Source organism: Bufo gargarizans, unplaced genomic scaffold (assembly GCF_014858855.1).
Source record: "Bufo gargarizans isolate SCDJY-AF-19 unplaced genomic scaffold, ASM1485885v1 fragScaff_scaffold_322_pilon, whole genome shotgun sequence".
Lineage (NCBI taxonomy): Eukaryota > Metazoa > Chordata > Amphibia > Anura > Bufonidae > Bufo > Bufo gargarizans.
The window spans coordinates 29,178-54,096 of NW_025334093.1; the positions used below are offsets into that span (position 1 = coordinate 29,178).

The following is a 24,919-nucleotide window of genomic DNA, read 5'->3' on the forward strand; positions in this document are numbered from 1 at the left end:
AGAAGGGATGATTGCTGTATGTTAGTTGAGTGGGCAATGATCGGGAGCAACAGTTTATTCCTGATCATTGTCATGTGTATCGGCCCATGTAATCGAGCCCTAAATTTCTTCTATAATGGTCCTAATCTGAGCAGCTGCACGGTGGGCAAGTAACCGCAAGGAGTCTCCCCCAGACGTTGAGCAGCCATTGTATCTCCTTAGCTTCTCCACTCTGAAACTTCTCTCAATAAATACCGTACAACTGGGGACATCAGGAGGTGGTCCGTTCTCGGTCATCAGTTATTTTTCCAGGATCCTATGTGAACATGCACTTATATTTAAATACTTCTGGTTGGGGGTATTAATGGTGGTTATCGCTAAAACTCGATATAACTTTAGCCCAAAATGTTATGGCTAAGATCGATCACAATGTTGCACATGCGGCAGATTAAATTGGTGTGGTCCGCTACATGTGCAATATGATCAACGTCATTATTCAATTGGTCATTTTATGTTATTCACTAAATTCACTCATGTGGAAATGGAGGTACGGTTGAGCTTATCTTTATGGGGTTCTGCAGTTTGTTTAAACTGATCTATCCTCTGGATAGATCATCAGCATCTGATCGGCGGGGTTTGGACACCTGGGACCCCCACCGATCAGCTGTTTGAGAAGGCAGCGGCGCTCCAGCAGTGCCGCGGCCTTCTCACTGGTTTCTTTCCACGTCACGACTAGTATCACTGGCCTGAGCGCGGCTAAGCTCTGTTCACTTAAATGGAGCTTGGCCGCGCCCAGGCCAGTTAATACTAGTCGTGACGTCACTCGGCCAGCAGTAAACAGTGGAGTGCTCCTGCCTTCTCAAACAGCTGATCAGTGGTGGTCTCGGGTATCGTACCCCCGCCGATCAGTTGCTGATGCTCTATCCTCTGGATAAACAAACTGCAGAACCCCTTTAATGTTCCACATATATAAAAATAAGGTATAGTTGAATTAGTCAGTAATATCGCACATCTGTGAGCATAAATGTCTCTCAATCTCTGAGTGTTTGATATTAAAGTCAGATACTCTCCAATTACATCCCCTTCATTAATAAGTCTTTAGTGTAGATCTTTGTAGTCAACTCACTGTTGGTGGTACAGTGTTTACTGGCCGTGGCGCCCCACGTGGTAATATTCCCACTTGCCTTACCTCGGCAACTCTATGCTCAATGCGGACAATGTATCAGATCCGCACTCGAGGCTCATTCATGCTCAATGTCTCACGTGACCCCCGCTATTCGCTCTCAGCGGTTCTCTTGTTGTGGCATAGGCAGGTATTCATATTCCTTAGGATGATAGTTGAACTGCCCGTGAAGCGCTACACTTTCTTATCAATAAGAATACTTTTCCACCATGGGTAGATGGACTTTGTTATGGGTCCTGGATCGTTGATGACCTGAGGGTACTTTCACACTAGCGACAGGGTAGTCCGGCAGGCTATTTCGGCGGGTGAACAGCCTGTCTGATCAGTCCTGCCGCTAGTTCACGTGTGCCTCCGGACTTCCACTCCATCCCATTAACTATCATGGGGACGGGGGCAGAGTTCCGGCGGCAGTACGGCAGCGCATGCCTAGAGGCGGCTGGACTAAAAGTACCGCATGCATGCAGTACTTTTGGGGTTCAGTACTTTTAGTCCGGCTGCCTCTTGGCATGTGCTGCCGTCGGAACTCGTGAACTAGCAGCAGGGCGGATCCGACAGGCTGTTCACCCGCCGAAACAGCCTGCCGGACTCCCCTGCCACTAGTGTGAAGCCTAAGAGCAGCGACTGCATCCACAAAACTCCAGGGACTGCAAGGTTCAGCACCAAAAATACAGAGTCTCCTGCCAGGAAAGGCCAGAAACCTGTACTGCAAACAAACGGCCTGCAAAACTCCTCAGCAGCAATCGGAGGCCTCCAGAATATAACTACTATAATACTGCTCCTATGTACAAGAATATAACTACTATAATACTGCCTCCTATGTACAAGAATATAACTACTATAATACTGCCTCCTATGTACAAGAATATAACTACTATAATACTGCCTCCTATGTACAAGAATATAACTACTATAATACTGCCTCCTATGTACAAGAATATAACTACTATAATACTCCTCCTATGTACAAGAATATAACTACTATAATACTGCTCCTATGTACAAGAATATAACTACTATAATACTCCTCCTATGTACAAGGATATAACTACTATAATACTGCTCCTATGTAGAAGCATATCACTGCTGATCACATCTCGTTTTTGCTAAATATCAACTGAAAACACTTCTGTTTTTCACCACGAGGAACAATGGGAAGAACTTCTATCTATTACAACCTATTCTATGAAGTGTCTCTATCATTAGGTGGCCGCTGCGTCGGCTCTCTAATATCCACTTCCCATTGTATTACTCTTCTCCTCCTTTTTCCACCCCAGTACTTCCATCTGTTCTCATAAATAATTCTGAATATTAGGAATAGGCTTCCCATCACTAAATGAAGCTGACATGTCGCTGGCCTGAAATCACAAGTAGGAATTCTTGCCCTGATGAGATTACGCCCTCTACACACCCTTTTTTACTTGATTACGGTGACCTCATACTTAGTTTTTTTTCCTTTGGGGGCAGGGCTGCAAAAGTAGAGACTTGGAGACAGAGGCTGATTCCAGTCTTGTTTCCTGCTGTCTGCACTACAATAAGGTAAGCCGCCTCTGCCTCCCATACTTTCTGTATAGCTCTGCTCTCCCAGTGCTGGAGAACTACCAGTTTTAGCATGCTGGTAGCACTGGTTAACCTCCCTTTCCTCCAGTTTTGGGGTTACATAAGAAATGAGTGCTGGTACAAAGTCCTGATCTGTTATCTGCTTGTAAAGTCTTTACACTGCTGGAAAAGACTGTGCTGGGCCACAAGAGCTTGCAATCGCCAGATGGTCTATGTTCACATATGGCCCTACAGGGGTCCCGTCACTTGTAGATATTGAGGTAATGTGATTATTACTGCCTTTGGACCTATGTCCTTCTAATTGTATGGGATCTGGACTATCCGTACTGCTTGTGAGATCATATTTTTGGGTTGAAGGAGACATTTCTGGAATGTGAGAGTATTGCAGTTAACCAGCTCTCCCTCTTCTATGACACTGGCCGGGATGACCCACCTTATACATTCCAGGCAATGAATGGGTAAGGAAGAGGTGGGGGGAGGGGGTATTGTGAAATAAAGGCGTCCTGTAATCCAGAATCCATCTGGTTATCTACAGTTTATCATTAGGCCAGTGAGACCACCGAGACAGGCGGCACAACGTTCCTCTAGATCTTTTTGAAACAACATGGAAGGTTTGTTTAGGCCTCATGCACAGAAACGTATTTTCATTCTGTGTCCAGAACAAAAAACGGAAGGTACTCTGTTTGCGTTCTGTTTCAGTTTTGTCCGTATTTCCGTTCTGCAAAAAAATAGAACATGCCCTCTAGGTGGTCTACTCGGGCAGTTTACTCATGGCAGTTGTCCTTGTTGCCACCAGTAGTAATTAGTAGTAGTCCTACCTAGGCCACACCTATCTTTGACTCCGCCCAGAATTGTCAAGATGCTGTCCCTTTTAGGGACATAAAATGGTAAATGCTTCCCCCATAAACAGACTAAATAGGGGTCTATGTACTTCATAATATTTTTGCCAAGTCCACCTGCCCTTTCATTGTACGTTCCAAAAGCCTTGGCTAGAGGTGGTCCTCTTATGTGCAGTTCTACAGCTCCGACATCCATAGGATTCACTTACATGGAGATGAGGTGACGTAAGGAAGATAACGCGAGCCGTCCATCATCCAATAATCCCATTATATCTATGTCTGTCGGAGAGCCGCACTCGGGAAGAGTTGGAAGAATTTGCAACGGCTTCTTTGTAGGACGTTTAGTACAATGACCTATTAATAAGTGTAAGGATCAAGGTAGAGGGGGCATTAAATATAATGTAAGGATCAAGGTATGGGGGGGGGGGGCATTACAAAATGTAGTCCAAGGGTCTCCTAGGCAACGCACAGTAAGTGGGCAAGAAAATTTTTAAAAAATGGCCATAATCCCTTCAACCATTGATGGGCGTGGCATGGTGCTACTTGTGATGTCACATCTAGCACTGCTGACATTTGGGGGGGGGGGGCCCTCTTTGTGATTGTACGATCCCACTGTGACTGAATTTCCTGGTGTTGCTAACATAGATGCCTGAGTGGCCCCAGACACTCGATTACTCGTGTCTTGTCGGCCCCTGGTTGAGTCTGCAGCACACGAGGCTATCAGGACGGACAGGCGTGCCCAGGCGTCTTGCGCAATCACTGCAGGAATTCTTTCTTCGTAGAGTTTCCGGCCTGGGATCTCATGTGGGTCAGCATCTACGTATTATCTCCTAGTTATCTGCTCATCTATCAGTTCTAAGGAAAGTCATGGCCGCTCCTTACGCTCCAGATTTTCTACAGTTGTTTCCAAGCTCTTGGTTTATATTTGATTTCCTGATAAAATATCTCTGTGGGTTCAGGCAGAGAACTCGCTCGGCATGTTTTCTCGAGCTGCTGCCTGATGACCATTTATTTCCTGTGTTTCAACAGCAGTGACGTTTACCCGGAGCTGGAAACTACAATGGGAGAGCTGTGCAATCCAGAGTACCTAGGGTGTGGCCGCCCAGCGTTTTCCTTTTTTCCTTTTTTTTCTGTTCCAACCTTTCTCTCTTGAGAAAAAGTCCCACTTTTCTTCCGTCTTAGGCCTCAAGCACACGGCCGTATGTATTTTGCGGTCCGCAATAAACGGATCGGCAAAATATACGGCTGACATCTGTGTGCCTTCCGTATTTTGCGGAACGGAACAGCTGGCCCCTAATAGAACAGTCCTGTCCTATTATTGTCCGCATTACGGACAAGGATATGTTCTATTTTTTTTGGCGTAACGGAAATATGGACACATTCGTGTGCATAAGGCCTTCACAAACCTTGCATGTTTCAAAAATATGGCGCTTTTTTTTTTTTCTTTTTCTTATTGCTTTTGCCTACAGATGTTAGAGTATCGCCCCATGCCTCTCCCACCCAAATCCCAGGGCCCGTGGGGGCCTTGCCTTTAACCTAGTTTATTTTTTGCCACTTCCCTACTGGAGTGAAATAACGCAAATTTTAAAAAGTTGCATTTGATAAATCTGGCGTAAATCCTTGCTAACCACCGCCACTTGACGAAAGAAAAAATTGCTGAGTTTTGCGCCGAAATGGCATGCATCAATGCAACTTTTTTTTTTTTTTTTGTTCCGTTTTATTTATACTTTAACTTTTTATAGTGACTTACGAAATGTTCTACATATAATGCTTTCTTTCGGGAGGTGTCTTTGCCTTGCAGATTTTACCGCTTCGGCCTGCATTTTACTGGCATTTCTCTCATAGGCTTCTCTGTAAGACTTGAAAAACGCAAAAATATTTCAAGTATTTCGAGAGAAAAAAGCACATATAATGCTAAAAAAAATAATCAGAAGCTCAGTGGAGCCTGGCACTGCTGTAAATAATGTTTCTTGCAGACAGCTCAGGACTTGCTCACGCTATGTAATACATTGTGTTGCAATACACTGATCGTGTGCTATGCTGTTTTCAATAAACTTTATTTATACTGTCCTGGGAATACTGTATCGGTAGGGGGTAATCAGGCAATGGAGGCACGGGACAGAATTTAGAACTATCATCCAGGTGTAGAGCGCGCGCCGTCCTCAGGAGCAGGCCGCACTGTGTATCCCTCCCGCTATGAGACACACAGATATATCGGGTGTGTGACACACACAAGCCCTGCTTACTTCAGCGGAGGTGACATGGCTATGGACTGGGGCAACACGGTTTTGGGACATGAACAAACCCTTTGGGGTAAATTCACATGGGCCGTAGTTTAACAAAAGGGATAAATTTGCGGCAGAATCCACGTCTTGCTTATGGATCTTGATGCAGAATGGAGAATTTGTCTCTGGCGTAAAATTAAGTTTTTTGTCACCTAGTGTCGGGCAAAATAGATTTCGATACGTATTGCAGGGAAAATTTGATTCGCTTTGAAGCTCAATTCAATTTCCTCGTGCTTCGTGGTAGCGAATCTATTTTTCCCTGAAATAGTGTAAAAAACTGAGAAAAATAAAATTGCACTTATCTCCTCTATTTGCTGGAGATGGGCCGGCCGCCGCCATCTTGATTGAAGATCCCAGCCGAAATTCCGGGCATGGTGACCATGGGCCACGTGAGATTTCGCACCAGATCTTCAATCAAGATGGTGGCGGCCGCCCCGTCACAAGCAAATAGATGAGGGAAGTGTGATTTTAATAATTCTTTTATTTTACCGGATTATCAGATGCCACGATCATGTATGAACGCGGCATCTGAGGGTTACGAAGACAGGAAGCGGAGCAATCGCCACTCCCTGTCATTGCACCTACCACTTACAAAGAAATGTGCTTCGTGAAGTAATTTGTCACAAAGCTTTTTTGTAAACTTCGGCAATGCAGAAGAATTACATTTTTTAATAGTTCGTCCATCTCTAGTGTCACCCTTAAAGGGATTCTTTTCCTTGCACAAATCAGAAAGGTCTCCCAATCACACGCTGTAGGTGCTAGGACCTCCAGTGATCGGCTGATCAGGTGAAGAAATAGAAAGTACTCAATTTCCTTGCAGCTCCACCTGAGGAGAACGGAGGCATTACACAGATGTCAATGAAAGCAGTGGATGTCCATGTAATGCACATCCGTTCTGGGTAGTGTTGAGCGAACTTGTGGTTTAAGTTCGGCGTCTAAAGTTCGGGAGTATCGAAGTATCCCGTTATGGATTCCGCTACCACGGACCATAACGGAATTTAGAATCCATAACGGGATACTTCGATAACCCGAACTTTAGACACCGAACTTAAAACACAAGTTTGCTCAACACTAGTTCTGGGTCCTCCAGACAGAGAAGCTCGGTGTAATCCATCGGCTCAGGTCCTCTGGTGATGCTCAGCAGCACTAATCTGACTCTCCCCCCAATTTCCAAGAATTCCTATATTGGAGAAAGCTACAAGCGATGATGAAACACAAGTCAGTCTATTATAACTGGAACTGATAACCTCCCGATAAAGGCTCTTTTCACATGTCGTTTTAGACGTCTCCGAGGCATACATTGGCCAGCGCGCTATACATTTCTTTCGATGGGTTCAGGTGCACTATTGTCTGAATTGTGCAGCCTCATACTGTGATAATACCGCATCGTGTTACATGGATAGACGTCTGGCCGCCTGGACAGCCCATACATATAGGACGAGCTCATAATTTACCCTCCAGCTGCTACAAAAATAAACTGGAAGTGAAATCTGCTTATTGAAATATAATTTGAAGACCCCGCTGGGATGAGATAGGAGAGCGCGATCCAAGAAACTGTCTCACGTATGTTTATAGCGAGATAATGTTGCTTACCGTGACCGATTGCGGTCTGGAGATCGAATGCATCTTTGGTTAAAGGGACAGGGATCCTGTAACCTACTATTGTATAGCTATGTAGTGTAAACCCAGCGCCATACAAAATATTATTATAGGACACGGCGTCTGTGATGGCGGGTGTACATTCAGCAAAGTCCACTCACTTTCCTCCTAATTCAATAATTTTTTTTTTAGGTTTGAGACACATCAGGAATTACATAGCATTCATGGCTTTATTATTAGAAGATTGTGGTTTCTACATGAATGCAGGAACACAGGGTGCAACTATAAAGCAACGTCAGGTCTGATGTCATAGGTGGGTTGCCCCCTGTAACTGGAGCTATGGCGGTGTACCCACTGGCTGCACACAGGTTCTGGTGACCATCTCTTCCCATCATACAGTGATGACCTGGGCTAGGCTAGTATGGCGGTGTAGCTACTGACTGCACACATGTACTATTGTCTTGTATTGTATAAAACAAACCCCCATAAATTACAGGTGTAAGGAGCAAACAATAGGGGCATTCATGGCCGAGGCCTCCACAGCGAGGCCTGTTTTCAATCCCAGTCAAAGACCCAATCGGCCTCTTTATTTCGCTGCTGGAAGAGATAATGTACCCACAAAACATGATAATTGAAGCAGCCGCTCTGCTTGCGGAAGGCTTGATGCCCTGAATTCCCTGGGCAGTGGCTCAGTCTAGCACTGAGGTACAGATGGAACATAGACTGGGCGCTCCAGATGCCAGCTCTGGGCTAGGATAGAGCAGTACAGTACAGAGGAGCCGCCAGCTCTGGGCTAGGATAGAGCAGTACAGTACAGAGGAGCCGCCAGCTCTGGGCTAGGATAGAGCAGTACAGTACAGAGGGAGCCGCCAGCTCTGGGCTAGGATAGAGCAGTACAGTACAGAGGGAGCCGCCAGCTCTGGGCTAGGATAGAGCAGTACAGTACAGAGGGAGCCGCCAGCTCTGGGCTAGGATAGAGCAGTACAGTACAGAGGGAGCCGCCAGCTCTGGGCTAGGATAGAGCAGTACAGTACAGAGGGAGCCGCCAGCTCTGGGCTAGGATAGAGCAGTACAGTGGGAGCCGCCAGCTCTGGGCTAGGATAGAGCAGTGCAGTACAGAGTAGCCGCCAGCTCTGGGCTAGGATAGAGCAGTACAGTACAGAGGGAGCCGCCAGCTCTGGGCTAGGATAGAGCAGTACAGTACAGAGGAGCCGCCAGCTCTGGGCTAGGATAGAGCAGTGCAGTACAGAGGAGCCGCCAGCTCTGGACTAGGATAGAGCAGTGCAGAGGAGCCGCCAGCTCTGGACTAGGATAGCACAGTACAGAGGAGCCGCCAGCTCTGGACTAGGATAGAGCAGTACAGTACAGAGGAGCCGCCAGCTCTGGGCTAGGATAGAGCAGTACAGTACAGAGGGAGCCGCCAGCTCTGGGCTAGGATAGAGCAGTACAGTACAGAGGGAGCCGCCAGCTCTGGGCTAGGATAGAGCAGTACAGTACAGAGGGAGCCGCCAGCTCTGGGCTAGGATAGAGCAGTACAGTACAGAGGGAGCTGCCAGCTCTGGGCTAGGATAGTACAGAGGGAGCCGCCAGCTCTAGACTAGGATAGAGCAGTACAGTACAGAGGAGCCGCCAGCTCTGGACTAGGATAGAGCAGTGCAGTACAGAGGAGCCGCCAGCTCTGGACTAGGATAGAGCAGTACAGAGAAAGTGTCACTGGAGAGCATTCTACACAGCTGAGTGCTGTGTGTGATACTGTCTGCTGTGTATCTAAGCCTATCTTGTGGGTGATACTGTCTGCTATTCTGCTGTATCTAAAAACTTTTGAGTAAATGTATCTAAACCATTTGTGATACTGCCTGCAGAGCAGCATATGTAATCCTATCATGCCATATTTTCTGTTGAGTTGATGTATCTAAATCTTTCCGATCACGTATGATACTTTCTTCAGAGCACTGTATCTAATCCTATAATGTGTGATACACTCGGCTAAGCTGCTGTATCGAGAATGCAGTCTTCTTTCGGTCTGTGTGACGGGACAATGGTTGGGCCCGGCCTCCGGTGTGTGTCTGGACCTGCCATCTTCTGCAGTAGTCACATCCTCACATTACAGTGCCTCCTGTTACATTGATGAGAGGATTAATCCTCTGACAGCCCTAACGCATCTTGATCCCTGAACGCCAGAATCCACGTGAGCGAGGGCCATTATTTCTGTGATGTGAGGGTGTGGAGCTGGCGTCAGGGACTAATAAACCCAGCTCTTAAATTCACTGGGGTCTATTCAATCTTATGGGAGTTGTCCTGCAGATATGAGGCAGCCCACTTCATTACGGCGCCCATAAATCTAGTTGCCCTGCTTTTCAAGAGTCCAGAATGGCACCCTCAGTGGTTGGAGGACCAAATTACAACACCTTATCTGATATATATATATATATATATATATATTATATATATAATTTCAGCTGAGCACACACCAGATAACTGTCGACTAAGTGCTTATTTAGTTGTCTCTCCCGATCCTCTGATACATATGCATGCCATGCTTGCCTGAACAACAGGATCGGGCAGTTAAACTCCAGCTTGCCCGATCCTGTCCTCTACTGTCGAGAGGCACCATACACAGTCGATTGGTAAACTTTAGCCGACACAGATGTGGTGTGTGTGTGTGTTCAGCTTTCATGGTCCATCGCAGCATCTGCCTGGCACAGAAACCTCGCTGACATCATGGAAATCGCTGCGGATAATGTCTCTCCCTCACGGCAGGACTGTAGGGATCACATTAAAAATCCATTAGTGAGGTGAAGTGTTGGGGGATTAGCGGGGATAATGGCTGTCACCACTTTCATGTCGTCTGTGCGACTCGCCGATAAGATGGGACATGTTCTGAGCCATGGGGTGACCTCATGTGTCTCACACCCTCACTCATCGTCTAATGCAAATATCACAGATTGGGCCTATTGTTTGGGAGCGGGCCTGCTGCAGGGCGAGGGCGGGCTGTATGCTGAGCTTGTCAGAACACTTTCTATTATATTCACAAAATGCCTGCCGTGCAATTACAAAAGGATGCTGGAGGGCGGCCATACAACTTACATAGCGGACAGCCTTCCTCCTGACACCCTCATACACTAGTACTCTTGGCTTGGCCAAGCATATATTATCCACTCATCACCTCCCCCGACACGTATGTTTCAGTGTTACCCCTAAAGAAAAAAATGTGGAATCCTCTTTTCTCATCGACCTCTATTATTGCTCCTGGAAATGTATGCATGACCTGACAACTGGGTGTTATAACTCACGGGGCACAGTCTGGTTCTATCAGCAGGAAGAAAAACTGAGCAAAGGTACAACTTTCAAGAAAAGGTAGAAAAGTAGGTAGGCTTTATCAGAGTAGGAACCTTCAGCTGATGCAGTCCCCATCCCCCTCATGACCAGTACCATCAGATAAGGGTCTATAATCCTCTGTACACAATGGAGATATCCCGAAGCCTATAGAAATTCATGTCCTGGGGCAGGGAGGGCGTCAGACAGTGACCTCATATGATTAGGTTTTTTTTCCACCTCTACCTGGGTGTCCTGTTCCCCCGAGGGGAGGATTTACTGTACCGCACACCCATACTAATGTGTACACTTCCTCATGCCAGGCGGTACCAGGTGGCACATTGTTCCTGGGGATGGCTCCGATTACTGCACTAGGCAAATCTGCCCAGGTGAGTAGCCGGGGGGAGGCATCGCCATCTAAATTATGGTCCTGTAGGCATCACCCAGCTTTCCCAGTGGTCTGATACTTGCCTACTGTCTCCAAGCTTTCCCAGATGTTTCCCACTCCTGAGCTGCTGTATAACGCTCTGGTCCTGGGTGGCAACCCCAATAGAAGTTGTCATGGGGGCCATCTTGGTTTTCAGCCAGCTTTCATATTTATAGACTTACTAAGTATAGAATGCTCATGTTTGACGGCGGTCATGTAAAGCTCCCGGCAATCAAAAAATATGACAAGACTGCATAGGAAACGGGGGCTGGAATTTCTCCAAATGCTGTGGAAATTCTCCCAAATTTGGACACAAGAATTTCTCAATTGGAATATCATCTTGCTAATGGAGCTGGTGAGAGGAGTAGATGGGCCCCACGCCAGGGAGCCTCTGGATGTGGGGGAGGGTTAGGCCCTGCGAGGGGCTGCACATCCGCGGGGCTCCCAGGGCAGTGAGGGAGCTTTTCTGATGTGTGGTGTTCCTCTGAGTTGTCAGCTCTTGAGACCAGAGATGTTTTACCGCAGACACAGCTATACATTAGGGTCAGATGTTTTTGGGGGCTGATTTGCTGCTGTCATGAGGTGACTTATATCCCGCCGTCACCTCGGCAGTGGGCAGATCACCCATCATCCCTGTGCCGGGGGTTAGAATAATACCATTTATGTCAATGTTCTTCCCAAAAAAGGAATCCTGGTGTGCTGCCTGTTCCGTGCCAAGCCTTCATCTGTGGGATTTGCGGCACATTCCAGCGCTAAGCCGACATGTCATACTCGGTTTACATGATCTCACGGGGCAAGATTAATACCGCTCCTGTTATCACCAGTAGCCATTTTCCATAGATTTTTAGTTATTTTCCAGCTTTTTCTCTATTCACATCCAAATAAACTTTCGAAATTCTGCCAGCTGGCCTTGGAAATCGACAGAGACTAATCTGCACTCCACAGTCAGGTGTGTAGCCGGACAGCATAGCTCTAAACGGATGATATCGGAGCGTCCCCAATGCCATGCCTTCTGGTAACGGGTAAGAAGCACTGGATGTGACTGGAGTATAAGACATGATGCTACCATGGGAAGTGATGGGGCATAGATAGCTGCTGCTTATATGTAATGTTCTGCTAATGAAGGTGAAGAGTGGTGTGGGAGTGGCTGGCACAAGAAGAGGCCCCAGAATGGTTGCTTACATGTAGAACAGTGGTGTGGGAGTGGCTGGGACAGGAAGTGGCCTCAGAGTGGTTGCTGATTGGGTACCAACATGTAAATTCCTGCTAATGAATGAGGAGAATAAGGGTGGGAGTGTCTGGTGCAGGAAGTGGCCTTAGAGTTGTTGCTGATTGGTTGCTTACAAGTAGCTTCTTGCTAATGAAGAGTGGCATAGGAGTGGCACGGGGATGCACCACCAATGAGGCCAGGTGAGGCGATCGCCTTAGGCAGCACCAGGACAATTGTGGCAAAGAGGCTAGGTTAAGAAATTGGCATGGGGGTGCCGTTTAAGTTTTCGCCTTAGGCAGCAGAAAGGTTAGGTGCACCCCTGGAGTGGCGGGCACAGGAAGTGGCCTCAGAATGGCTGCTAATAGGATGCTTACATGTAACTTCCTCAAGAGCAGAAGTGTGGGAATAGCTGGCACAGTAGTACACATTTTTGGGATACTGGGCAGCTGCCAGGGTATGCTGGGAGTTGTAGTATCACAGCAGCTATAGAGCAACTGATTCTGTTCTGGGATAACTCATAAGAAGCCCATTATACGACTATAATCTCCTGGGTGAGTATGACTGGTACGTCCTGGAAACTCAGTCTCGCTTAGTGGATCAGTCTCTATTAATAGTAAATGGATGTCTCCTCTGGGAAATCCTCTATAAAGCGCATTCATTCTCAGAGACGTCACATCTGGAGCAGTAACCGTTCCATCATAATGGATCTGTCCGGAAACGGGGCCTCACCATACCGGCTGCTACAAAATTCCAACTGCGAGCTGAGCAGATTGGCTATGTTCTTACTTGCGAGGCGTGATTATCTGGTGTCTCACTGTCACTTCTAATAACTCCCTAACAAAGGATGGGGGGGGGTGTAACTCAAGAGCACGTCAACCTTTTCTTACTTATCTGTCCCTGGGAAAGCTGAGTGGCAATCCATATTTCCTCCCACAGAAATCGTAGCCCTCAGGACCCCTGACTGACTTTTGAGGCGTCCTCTTTATCCCATATGTCTACATTACAAGGTCTATCGCTTGACAGTGGCCACCATATCTTCTGCTGGGGCGGGGAGAGATGAGTCATCATTTCCAGGATCAGATATAACATTTTTGCACAAAATTAATAACCACGTGGCAGAAGAGGATGACGTGAAGACTTGTATTTACTGTAGATTTTTTTTATTTATTTTTTATTGTATTTTATTTTAAGGTGAAATCCATTTTGGACCACATGGGCCAATATAGTCCTAAAGAGATCGCCTTGACGTTGACGGACAGGCACAAATGATTTTGTACTAAAAGTATTTGCCAAGAATCTGACATTTAGAACGCAGCATTAGCAGTTTACATTTTCTATAGCGAGCATGGCACTATTGTATGTACCTTGTTTTTTGTGTTTGCACAGTGCTGTGGTCGGTTTTTGGACCACGTGCGCAGCGCCGGATTTTGGCGCGTGGTATTGTCTTTCGTACGTATGTGTTTTCGAGCAGGATCTGCCACTGTCGATGTTGCACTTTTTTTCTGTGACTTTTCTCATTTGTGGGTGTTGTGGTATTTGCTTTGTGCAGTGTTTACGTTTGTTGCTATGACGACAGCCGCACCAGTTGTGGGATTCGCTGTTTTACTTATGTGTTTAGGCTGTGTTGTCGTAGTAACTCAGAAGCGGAAAACTACAATAATATTGGTTGTGTCTCTTCCACCAATGACAACTCTGAGACATGAGCCATGAATGAATAGTTTCCATCCTCTTCGAGTTCCTCATGCCTTATTCAAGTTCCTCCAGAATTGGTAGGCACCAATGTTCTGAAGATCAGAACAGCAGTTTAAAGCATGGTGGATAGAGGGAAGGAAGAACAGCCTGAACCTCTGGCAGTCACAGATGGGTCAGGGAGTGGAGATGTGAACTCAATGGACGACAATGAGAGCTGTCCTGGTGAGCCTTAGGGAGGGAATATACTAATACCGCCATTTCATACACCAGGATTAATAAGTAGTGCGCTGGAGTACAATGTGATACATTTATTAAGAGGTGCATATTTTGGCAGTACGTGCGAGGTGTAGATTTGGACCATAATTTATGACAATTCTTAATAAAAGCTATGGTAAGTATGCTGGTCTGTGAGAGGCCACGCCCTCTCCTCTAAACACCACCCTTTTTTCCCCGTTACTTTCGTAAATTGGCGAGGGAGGAGCAAAACAGCAAAAAGTCTCAACACGAGAGAACTTATATAAATTCGCTAGTAAATGCCCCTATATGTACTAACCATCCACAAGGTACATTTTACAGCATGCAGACCTGACGTTGTGGGTGCAGGAGTCGCGCTCTCTCACCACTTGGTCATGTGTGTGAATTCACTACGATTGCCTCCATCCCTCTTTCTGTCCTCCTGGCACTTGTACAATTCATAATTCATAAATGTGGTAACTTTATCCCTCGTCCGGACAATTCCCAGACTTCCTGTGGCCCGACTCTGCCAAGACCCTGAGAGCTTAAGTATCTGCTCTGTACCCGAGACAGACGTGGCGAAAATGCTCTCCATGCCTCCGACTTCATTATAGAATGAAATGTCTGATTGTCTACGGGGTCAAGGAGGAGCCATAACATTAAAACCTAATCCTGTGTACATCATGCCACCAAAATTGCTCTGACCCATCAAGGCATGGACTCCACAAGATCTCTGAGGGTGTCCATAAACCATTCGTCCTACTTCTATGGGTTCAGACCAGAGGGGTTCCCGTTCATTTCACAACAGTCATCGGTGAGCCTTGGGCCCCATGACCCTGGGCAAATTTTGGCTTGAACTTTGATCACCGATGGTCAGGCCTAGTCATCATTTCTTAAATATTGAGAAACCATGGTCTAGCCAAAATATTTTTGGCTTTCTTGTTCAGATCTTTACACTTGGCCATTTTTCCTGAAAGAACTGACTGCTTGCTGCACTCATTGGCAATGTTGCTCACGTCATCTCTTGGGGGTTTTAATGTTATGGTTGATGAGAGTAAAGTCACTTGTACTCAAGCAGATAATCGGTCGAAGGAGCGCTCATAAGAACACGTTCCTGCGTGCTCATCTTCTATGTGGGCCTAACAATCATCATTATGGGCAGCACGTCTCCCAGTGTAGACCTTGAGTGGTCTCTTTTAGGGAGAACCTTTTGAGCAGTAGGATGGGTCTGATATGAAGACCACGAGTGCCCACATCGTAGAAACGAGCCATCTGTTTAGTAATTCGGGGCTAAATAGTTTAAGCTAATGATAAATCTATATCAGGAAATCCGCCAGATCCACATTTGTTAAACAAGATGATTGTGTCCAGATCTTCTGTCCCCGCCACGAGCTCTGTCTATCTATATATATATATATATATATATATATCATCTCAGCAGGAACGAAGTCTGCTGAGGAAACCAAGTGCAAACACCTGGTAATGGATGACTAATTTGCCAGGTTATCCGCTCCTCTGCTCTGACAACCCCATGACAACACACCCGATCTGTGCCCTGAGCTTGATCAGCGTTGTCGTAGGCCTCCATGTCTACAGCCTGACTTGGATGATTTTTGTATGGGGGGGATTGCAAGGAATAGGCCGGCCTAGCGTACTTGCATTCTCTGCTCAATAATGATTCCAGAGCATATTTTCATATAATTCAATATTGTGCCGTCCTCTATTATTCCTGCTAGAAGTTTAGGAATGAACTGCCAACTGGGTGTTATAGCACCCGATTAGACAATGCCAGACTCTGCAGGGGCACCCACTTAAAGAGTCATTAATAGACTTGTAGAGGCAATAACTGAGGAACAGAGTAATATCGAAAGATGCTGCGGAATTGTCATCGCATGGGGAGAGTGAGCGGTTACTAAAACAGACATGTCAGAAGAGGTGACAGGTGCTCTTTAATTAACCTATGGTCCTATGTCAGGGTATTGTTTGACAACCTCCACTCTGCTACATCTGTACAGCACATATATGCAGAGTGCAGGCCAGCGTCCAGGCTTGCGGAGGGGTACGGGCTCACGTGACACGCAGCTTTGCTTGTGTATGGCTGTCACAGTGATTATAGCAAGGCCTGGGATCTGCTTCATATAATAACGTGTTGGCTGCTGCACACGTTTCACATCCTCTTTCTACAGACATCTGCCTCACCGCTTCCTCTACACGTTAACTCTTCACCTTGCTCCATTCAGATAGCAACAAAACCAAAGGATCCTCAAAACAACTGTGACCAATGAACTGTCTTTCTAAGATTGAACTTCAAAACGCGCTAGTTACAAGAAAATTCCAAGGTTCCTGATTATGGGACAGAGTCCACCACTGGCGCAGTCTATCACATCTCAGTTCCACCTCCTGTTTCCTAAAAACCAATCAAAATAATTTCTCCAATACTCGTGCAACTGGGTGATCTTCGGTGGGGGAAATTGCACCGTTAGGCCCAGGGACGTGTCCTCCACTCTCGTCTGTGCTGTAACGGTGGGAATGGTTAATAGCCATCCTGCAATTGTGGTCCACATTCATGCTCCATGGGATGGGTGGGGTTGGCATTGGCATTCTCTGCAGGCTCGCTGTGTGCTTTTAGGGCACGGCTGTGTTTGACACACACTGCGTGGACGGCAATGTTCACACCCAGCAGTAGGGACATCAGGGTGGAGGCTCTGATTTGAGGAGTGTGATTGTTTGCCAAGGTGGGGATCCAGCGTTCTGCTGCCTTGTATAGTGTCCATACTCTCCCTTCTTATACAGGAGGCCCCATGTCGTCCTCCGTGAGCTCCACATGATGCCTCTAACGGGGACTCTCAGAAGGGGCCAGGAATACCTTCACAAATATGTCCACCACTGAGCACCACATGGACGTAATCTACACAAAAAGCTGAGTAAATACAATGAACTTCTGAAATCTCTCAGTGGTCCTTGTTGACTGTTTCCAATAACTACCAGCTGACTACCGATCTGGAGTATAATACAGGATGTAACTCAGGATCAGTAATGTAATATATGTACACTGTGACTACACCAGCAGAATAGTGAGTGCAGCTCTGGGGTATAATCCAGGATGTAACTCAGGATCAGTACAGGATAAGTAATGTAATGTACACAGTGACTCCACCAGCAGAATAGTGAGTGCAGCTCTGGAGTATAATACAGGATGTAACTCAGGATCAGTACAGGATAAGTAATGTAATGTACACAGTGACTCCACCAGCAGAATAGTGAGTGCAGCTCTGGGGTATAATCCAGGATGTAACTCAGGATCAGTACAGGATAAGTAATGTAATGTACACAGTGACTGCACCAGCAGAATAGTGAGTGCAGCTCTGGAGTATAATACAGGATGTAACTCAGGATCAGTACAGGATAAGTAATGTATGTACACCGTGACTACACCAGCAGAATAGTGAGTGCAGCTCTGGAGTATAATACAGGATGTAACTCGGGATCAGTACAAGATAAGTAATGTATTCACACAGTGACTGCACCAGCAGAATAGTGAGTGCAGCTCTGGAGTATAATACAGGATGTAACTCAGGATCAGTACAGGATAAGTAATGTATGTACACAGTGACTGCACCAGCAGAATAGTGAGTGCAGCTCTGGAGTATGATACAGATCAGTACTGTGATGTATTTACAAAGTGACCCCTTTCTTTTTGTATAGTTTGTGGCTGCGGTGGCACTTGTAGTCTCTCCGTTTCTTCTTGCGGTATCACATAGGACTTGGTGGTCTTCGGAAAAGAGCTTGTTAATCTCTAGTAAATCATATTGCCGTTGCATCATCGGCGCAGGACTTGGGCAGGCGCGGGGAGGCTGCGGTCTTGTCTCTAAGCAACTGCCTGGCTATCTTTTCCCCACGACAGAATCTTGGCTGGTTTCTGAACAAATTGTGGAAAAATACTGTGCCGGCTGGAGCTGTGGAGGGGGACCTGGGTTCATACATGACATTGTTTGCTTTGCTGTTTAGAGACAGGAGCTGGAATGTGTGAGAACGGAGCCGTCCATCACATCTGCCAGGTTCTGGAGCTACTTGAGCCCTACTGCTTTCTCAGGGCACATTTGTATATAACGGGTAGGTCGTCTTTTGGGCTACTTATCTGGCAAACTCGCCTCTTGGTTGCAGCAGTGTCTGGAAAACACACCCGATATTCAAACTCCCGGTGAGCAGAATGCAGACTGCAGGGAATACGGAGCCCTGACTGTACCTCAGTCATCTGGGAATTAAGTCATTTCTTAAGATGGCTGCTGGTCACAGCAAGGCCTTGTACAGGCGAGGACGGCAGTCATTGTGGTCAGGCATGAGGCACGGGGTACCTCACTGAATGAATAGACAGACTGTATTCTTATCTGGGAATCGCTGCTTTGGCCGGGGGCGTGCAGGCAATCGGTGCCTTTTAATCTCTGTGCGGTACACTTGGATCGTATCCCCCATATGATGTGATTGCTGTAGACTGTGTATTTATACAGCGCTGCGGCTCATTATCGGTAATTACTGTAATAGAGGAACGCTGAGTCAGGGGGGTTATCGACGGGGCGTATTATGTTACCGAGCTTTTGCCAATGGAAACTGACCTCTCGGCCACAGCAATCCCATTATACGCTGTTGCACACCTCTTTACCAAACGGCGAGGTGCGAGGCGGCTTCCAGGCATTGGAGGTAGCTGCTGCCCATCATCGAGGCTGTATGGATCACAGTAGCAGCACATGCTGAGGTTGGACCATTCTTCTTGAGGAAGGGGGTGAAGCCCTGATAAATACCAGATAGTGGGGTTTTTTTTGTAACCTTTTATGAAGTTTTTCACATGAAGACTTGAGTCCCCATGTATTGCGGCTCACCGTTACAGCTTCCGTGTAACACAAACAGGACATGGCGAGGGAGTTTCCTGTGGGTTGTGAATTTCCGGACCTCTCAGAAGCTGAAGAGTTTAGCTGCCTATGGCTTATGTAATAGTTTTGGTGAGTTGAAGGTCAACTCATTAAAGTGTAACTGTCATTATTATATTTTTTGCAATGTGTAGGGGCAGTGATGCTGACCATTTTTGTAATATACTTTAATTAATGAAATGGAACATTATTCGAAAAATAGCTGTAAAGTGGCGCACTTTGAGCCTTAGCAGCGCTCCTCTGTCTGGAGACTCAACACTGACTGTACTATGTAAACAGAAGACAGAGGAGCGCTGCTAAGGCTCAAAATTGAAAACGTTACAGCTATTTTTGTGATAAAAATGTTTGATTTCAATAATTTAAAGTATATTACAAAAATGGTCAGCATCACTGCCCCTACACATTGCAAAAATAAAAAATAAAATAACCGTTACCCTTTAATGGTGGAGATAGCTTTATACTTGACCTTCAGTAAAGCTATAGATGGTCTTATGTGCACACACCATCCTTCCATATCCTGTTAGGGTACAATCATACGTCCGCAAATGGGTCTGCACCCGTTCCGCAATATCGGAAACTGGTGCCGACTGGACAGGTCATCGGTATCTGATTGGTGGGGGTCTGAGATCGGGGACCACCATCCTTCAGCTGTTTTGAGAAGGCTTTGGCACTCCTGCCTTCTGGAAGCTCGCCAAGCACAGTGCCGCACATTGTATAGTGGCTGCGCTTGGTATCGCAGCTCCGAGGGCACGTGACGCATGAACGTGTTGTCACTCTGCCTAGGAAAAGCAGAGAAAAGGTAGGAGCACCAGGGTTTAGTCTCAAACGGCAGGGGTCCCGGGTGTTGGACCCTCACCGCTCAGACACTGATGACCTATCCAGAGTATTGAGCCTTACTTATTCTGATGTGTCACATCCTTACATCTAGGTATTTTTAGTTGTTTTACTTAGATTCTTGCTTCTTTCTTACAGAGACCCTAACCACCAACCACTAAAATGGCAAACAAAGGACCTTCATACGGACTGAGCAGGGAAGTCCAGCTGAAGATTGACCAGAAGTACAACCCCGAGCTGGAGAACATTCTGGTGCAGTGGATAATCAGTCAGTGCCCTCCTGAATGTGGGCGTCCAGAAGAAGAGGGGAAGTTGGGTTTCCAAAAGTGGCTGAAGGACGGCACTGTGAGTACAATGGATTTTGCTGCTGCACTTGCATTACAGTGATAAGAAATCTTTGTAGATATTGTCTAGAGACCTATTCTTTAGGACTACTGATGGGCTCTTGGCATTGACCTTAAAGAAAACAGCAGAGCCAAAAATTCTGTTCCACAATTGATTGTGCCGAGGTCTGGGGTTTACAATCTTGGTGCACATGACTTCCAAAGAGGCAAATACCACCCACATCTAAAAAAAAAAATCAGTTTTGGATGAAGGGTTGTTTCAAAGGACTGCTTCCATCTATTGGGAAGCTTAGACTTATTTGTCTCCCTTGCCTGCGGTAGGAGTAGGGTGCCCCAGCTCTGTCTGGGAATTAAGAGCTTTTAGGAGAGGTTCACATTGTTTTTGGAGAGGTTTTGTCTGCAGGTTTTTGAGCCATAGCCAGAAGTGGATCCGAGAAGAAAGAACTTAAAGGGAATGTGTCATCAGACAATGACCATGTTTTTCTGTTAAACATATTTTTGGGTGATTATTTTCCACGTCAATCTATTGGAAGGAAAAAAACAAATCCTGCAGTGTTCACGAAGTCTAAAGGCTCATTTAGCCGAGTCGAAAATTGCTCTGGTGACTGACGACAATCCACATTTATATTAGCACAATTCATTAACGACCAACGACTTTACTTGTTCACATCATCTATTTTACAAGAGTTTTTAGTAAAAACGTTCAGTCGTTCACTTTACATGATTATCATCCATCAATCGACTCCTCTAAATGAGCCTTACTGATAGGCGTCACTTCTTGGTCTGCAGAGATCACTTTACTGCAATTGTCTGCTTATCTTTACAGGCAGAATAAGAGATATCCCCTATATATGCAGACAACACGGGATCCACAATTCCCAATAGGTGATAACACAGCTTATCGGCTCCTTCATTCCTGCACAGGTCACACAGCAAACCTAGAGAACTGCTTCCGGTTTTCGCTGAAAAGCTGCAGAAAAACGCCTTAAAACCTCCTCCCAAAAACTCTGTGAACTTACCCTAAAAACGCATTCCCAACATGCTGCTAGGTTCAGGCCCTGAAACGTTTTAGGCATACTGTATGCTAGATTATTCAGGCACGTTCCTTTAACTCTAAACTCAATAGCTCCCCCTAATGGTTGGAAACTTAGTACCATAATGCCGTGACCACAAAAAAAAAATAAATCTCACGGTTGAAAACGAATTTCGATCTGGGGATGTTTAATAGTGGTTACTTTTTCAGGAAAAAGAAGGACTTCAGTGTGAAAGTTTCCTAAAACCCCAAAATATAAAACTATAAAATAGTAAATATCACGAGGGCTCAGCGGGTCATACACCGCTACTGCAAATCACTAAATCTCTTCAATAAACTCATCTGTATTTATTTCTTCTCATCTAGGTACTTGGCCACCTAATCAACTCCCTTGCCCCCAAATCTGTGGCTAAAATCCAGACATCCGCAATGGCCTTCAAACAGATGGAGCAGGTGTCTCAGTTCCTGAAGGCCTGCGAGAGATACGGCATTGCTGCTGCCGACTTGTTCCAGACAGTTGACTTGTGGGAAGGTATGGTAGCCATTTTGTTGAAGTCACATGGGTTCATCCTGGTTTACGTTATATCGAATATCATCCTGAACCCATTTCTGGACCATTTCTTTTTGCAACCATCTGATGATGCCAAAAAAGCAGGATCCACCTGGTGCTACCACTAATCCTGTAAAGCCATGATCAGAAGAAGACTAAAATGGTTATTTAAAATGTACAGCTCACTTCAAGATCAGTCCCACCTTTTTACTGATTTACTCGAAACACATTGTACATGTTAAAGAACTTCGTCCTTCTTCTGATCATGGATAGACTGGATTAATGGCGGTGCCGCATGGATCCTGCTTTTTTTTCCGTTTTGTGTAGTGGATGCTTTCTTGGAGGTATTGAGCAGCTGCCACGTTCACCAGAGGAGAGAGACATCTACCAATTTGCAGAGTTGTGCCTCTGGTGAACATATACACTACGCTATTATTTCTTAAGGTTTCACAATTTGGAATGCTTTCTGTGCATTACTTTTCATAAGACGTTGTCTCCACTGATTTGTGGACACGGCAGCAGGAACAAATTATGTTAAAAAAAAATAGATCCCTTCAATAATGTCTTTCTTTTCTGTCATAGGAAAGGACATGGCTACTGTCCAGCGGACTCTGATGAACTTGGGTGGCTTGGCAGTTACAAAGGACGACGGCTGTTTCCGTGGAGATCCAAACTGGTTCCCCAAGTAAGTGCTTTAAGCCACATCAGGCGGAGCAGAGAGGGCATGTTTAATGGGGTTCTCCAGGAATTAAGAAAATGAAAATACTTAAAATATTACTTTATTATAAACATATTCTCAAATACCTTTCATTATTTATAATGGCTCGTTTTGTCTAGGGAGCAATCAGGGGAAACAAAATGGCCGCTATCCCATTAGTTCACACGAAACCTGTCCTGATCACACATGAGGACAAGTTGCATTACAACACTGAGGTAAAAAACTGCCTCCTCTCTACTTGTCAGGGATTATGATCCTGAATACAGATGATAAGAACTTTAGCTAAATCTCTGGGGAATTTAGTTCATGAATAGACATTAAGTACAGAGGACGGACAGGACAGGCTGTGGTAATGGAGACTGTAAACAAGTGCGCTGCTCATTATCCACACCTCACCCGCCTCTCATGTCTCCTCATCATCTCCATTCCCACAGAGATTCACCTGTATTCAGGATCATGATTCCTGACAAGCAGAGCAGAGAGGATGGCTCATTGTGAAGTAACTTGTCCTCCTGTGTGATTAGGACAGGTTTTGTGTGTACTGATAGGACGGCGGCCACTTTATTTCTCCTAATGATTGCTCCTTAGACAATACAAGCCCTTCTTGGTAATGAAAGGTATTTGTGAATATATTTATTATAAAATAATATTTAAGTATTTTCATTTATTTTATTTGTTTTATTCCTGGAGAACCCATTTAAGTACTTGTCCACAGAATGGGACTTATTTGAGAACTCATTAGTTAAGCTCAACGCCAAGAATCCACTCAATACCCATGTGAAGACAATGCTGTTTCCTAGAAGAATGGGGCTCCATAGGGGTGTCTTGATCAGTGCTGCAATCCAAGTGGCAGCCAAAAGATAACTACGTGTAGCTCTGGCTGTAGTCTGGACTACCCCCTCCCCATGCAGGGCAGAGAGTGTGCGTCTTAAGAGCGAGAGGGAAGAAAGTCACTGACAGAAAACCCTTTTTGCCCCAGATGTCATAGGTATTAGAAAGTTGGACAGTCCTGCCAAAAATCAGGGGGTTTGGCTGATATTTATTATGTATATGATCAGCTTAAGCCCTGAAATAACCTATCCTGTGGTTCCACAGGGGCCCAATCGCAGGTACCCTCAACAATTCTGGGCAATCCTCTAGAGAGGTGATTAAATGATCTTCATGCTCGATCCCGATAATCGTCCCTTATAATCGGCTTGTTCATTGGCTGAAATCACTGCTGATGTGGACACCAGAATCCCATTCCTGGGCAGCAGAGCACGCTGTATAAATTGATCTGCTGCCCAGAAACCATGAATCTGCATGAGGACGAGCGATGTAAACGGATGTGTAAATGGAGCAGGCAGTTATCAGAAAAGAACAGTTCCTTCTCGTTAATTGCTGGCTTGGTCGAAACAGCATAGCCTTCTTTTTTTTTTTTTTTTTTCCCGATCTAATAGTCTTCACATTTTTTTTTCAGAAAATCCATGGAAAACAGACGTGCATTTTCCCAAGATAAATTAAAAGAAGGGCAGAGCGTCATTGGTCTACAGATGGGCACCAACAAAGGAGCCTCCCAGTCCGGAATGACCGGCTACGGCATGCCAAGGCAAATCCTCTGAACGAGCAAATCACCGGAAACTCCAGATTACCAAACAGATCATCCACTCATCTCCTAGGTCTTCTCTCTTTCTCCTTGCTCACCTCTGGAATGTTACCCTCCCAAAGTCTTAAGCATCGAACAACCCGTAGACTGTGCACATGATCTCCTATATTCCCCCCCCCCCCATATTCCCCCCTTCTTTTTTTTGCATAATTTTTAGGGAAACTTGAAAAATATTTAAATTTTCATTGGCTAGGAATGAAATGGTTTAATGTCTTGTTCGAGGGTACACCGCAATGCCTTTACATTCCACACCCGCCTGCTCTGTTGTCGTGTGTATATTTGTGACCAAAATCAAGTGGATCATTTTCTCTAATCTTGGTTCCCTTAATCCTGTGATTGGTGAGATCTGCAGTAAAGCAGAGCGACCTCCACGCAGCTTCATGGTGATTGAAGCAATAGTGCAAAAGGAAATGCAACGTTAAAGCTGTTCTTCGTAGTCTATTTCCTAGTGACTGAGGTGGGAACTGAGAATCCCACGGCTCCGCTCTCTGCATCCAATACTGTTAAATAGTAATAGTTCTGATCCAAATAAAACCAATCTATGTTTATA

At 45.7% G+C, this 24,919-nt stretch overlaps 1 protein-coding gene across 1 annotated transcript; it reads left to right on the forward strand.

Moving 5' to 3' along the window:
* The first annotated feature begins 2,590 nt into the window (after nt 1–2,590).
* LOC122922406 (transgelin-2-like) lies at nt 2,591–24,919 on the forward strand. The gene is made up of 5 exons (XM_044273004.1): nt 2,591–2,698; nt 20,218–20,424; nt 21,823–21,988; nt 22,589–22,691; nt 24,184–24,919. The coding sequence occupies exons 2-5, from the start codon at nt 20,242–20,244 to the stop codon at nt 24,323–24,325; spliced, it is 594 nt and encodes a 197-aa protein (XP_044128939.1). The 5' UTR covers nt 2,591–2,698; nt 20,218–20,241; the 3' UTR covers nt 24,326–24,919.

Excerpts from the sequence above, each read along its gene's own strand:
- LOC122922406 (XM_044273004.1), top strand. The coding sequence starts at position 20,242 with ATGGCAAACAAAGGACCTTCATACGGACTGAGCAGGGAAGTCCAGCTG. Across the intron at positions 20,425-21,822 it reads AGTGGCTGAAGGACGGCACT|GTACTTGGCCACCTAATCAA; the intron begins GTGAGTACAATG and ends CTTCTCATCTAG. Across the intron at positions 21,989-22,588 it reads GACAGTTGACTTGTGGGAAG|GAAAGGACATGGCTACTGTC; the intron begins GTATGGTAGCCA and ends TTTCTGTCATAG.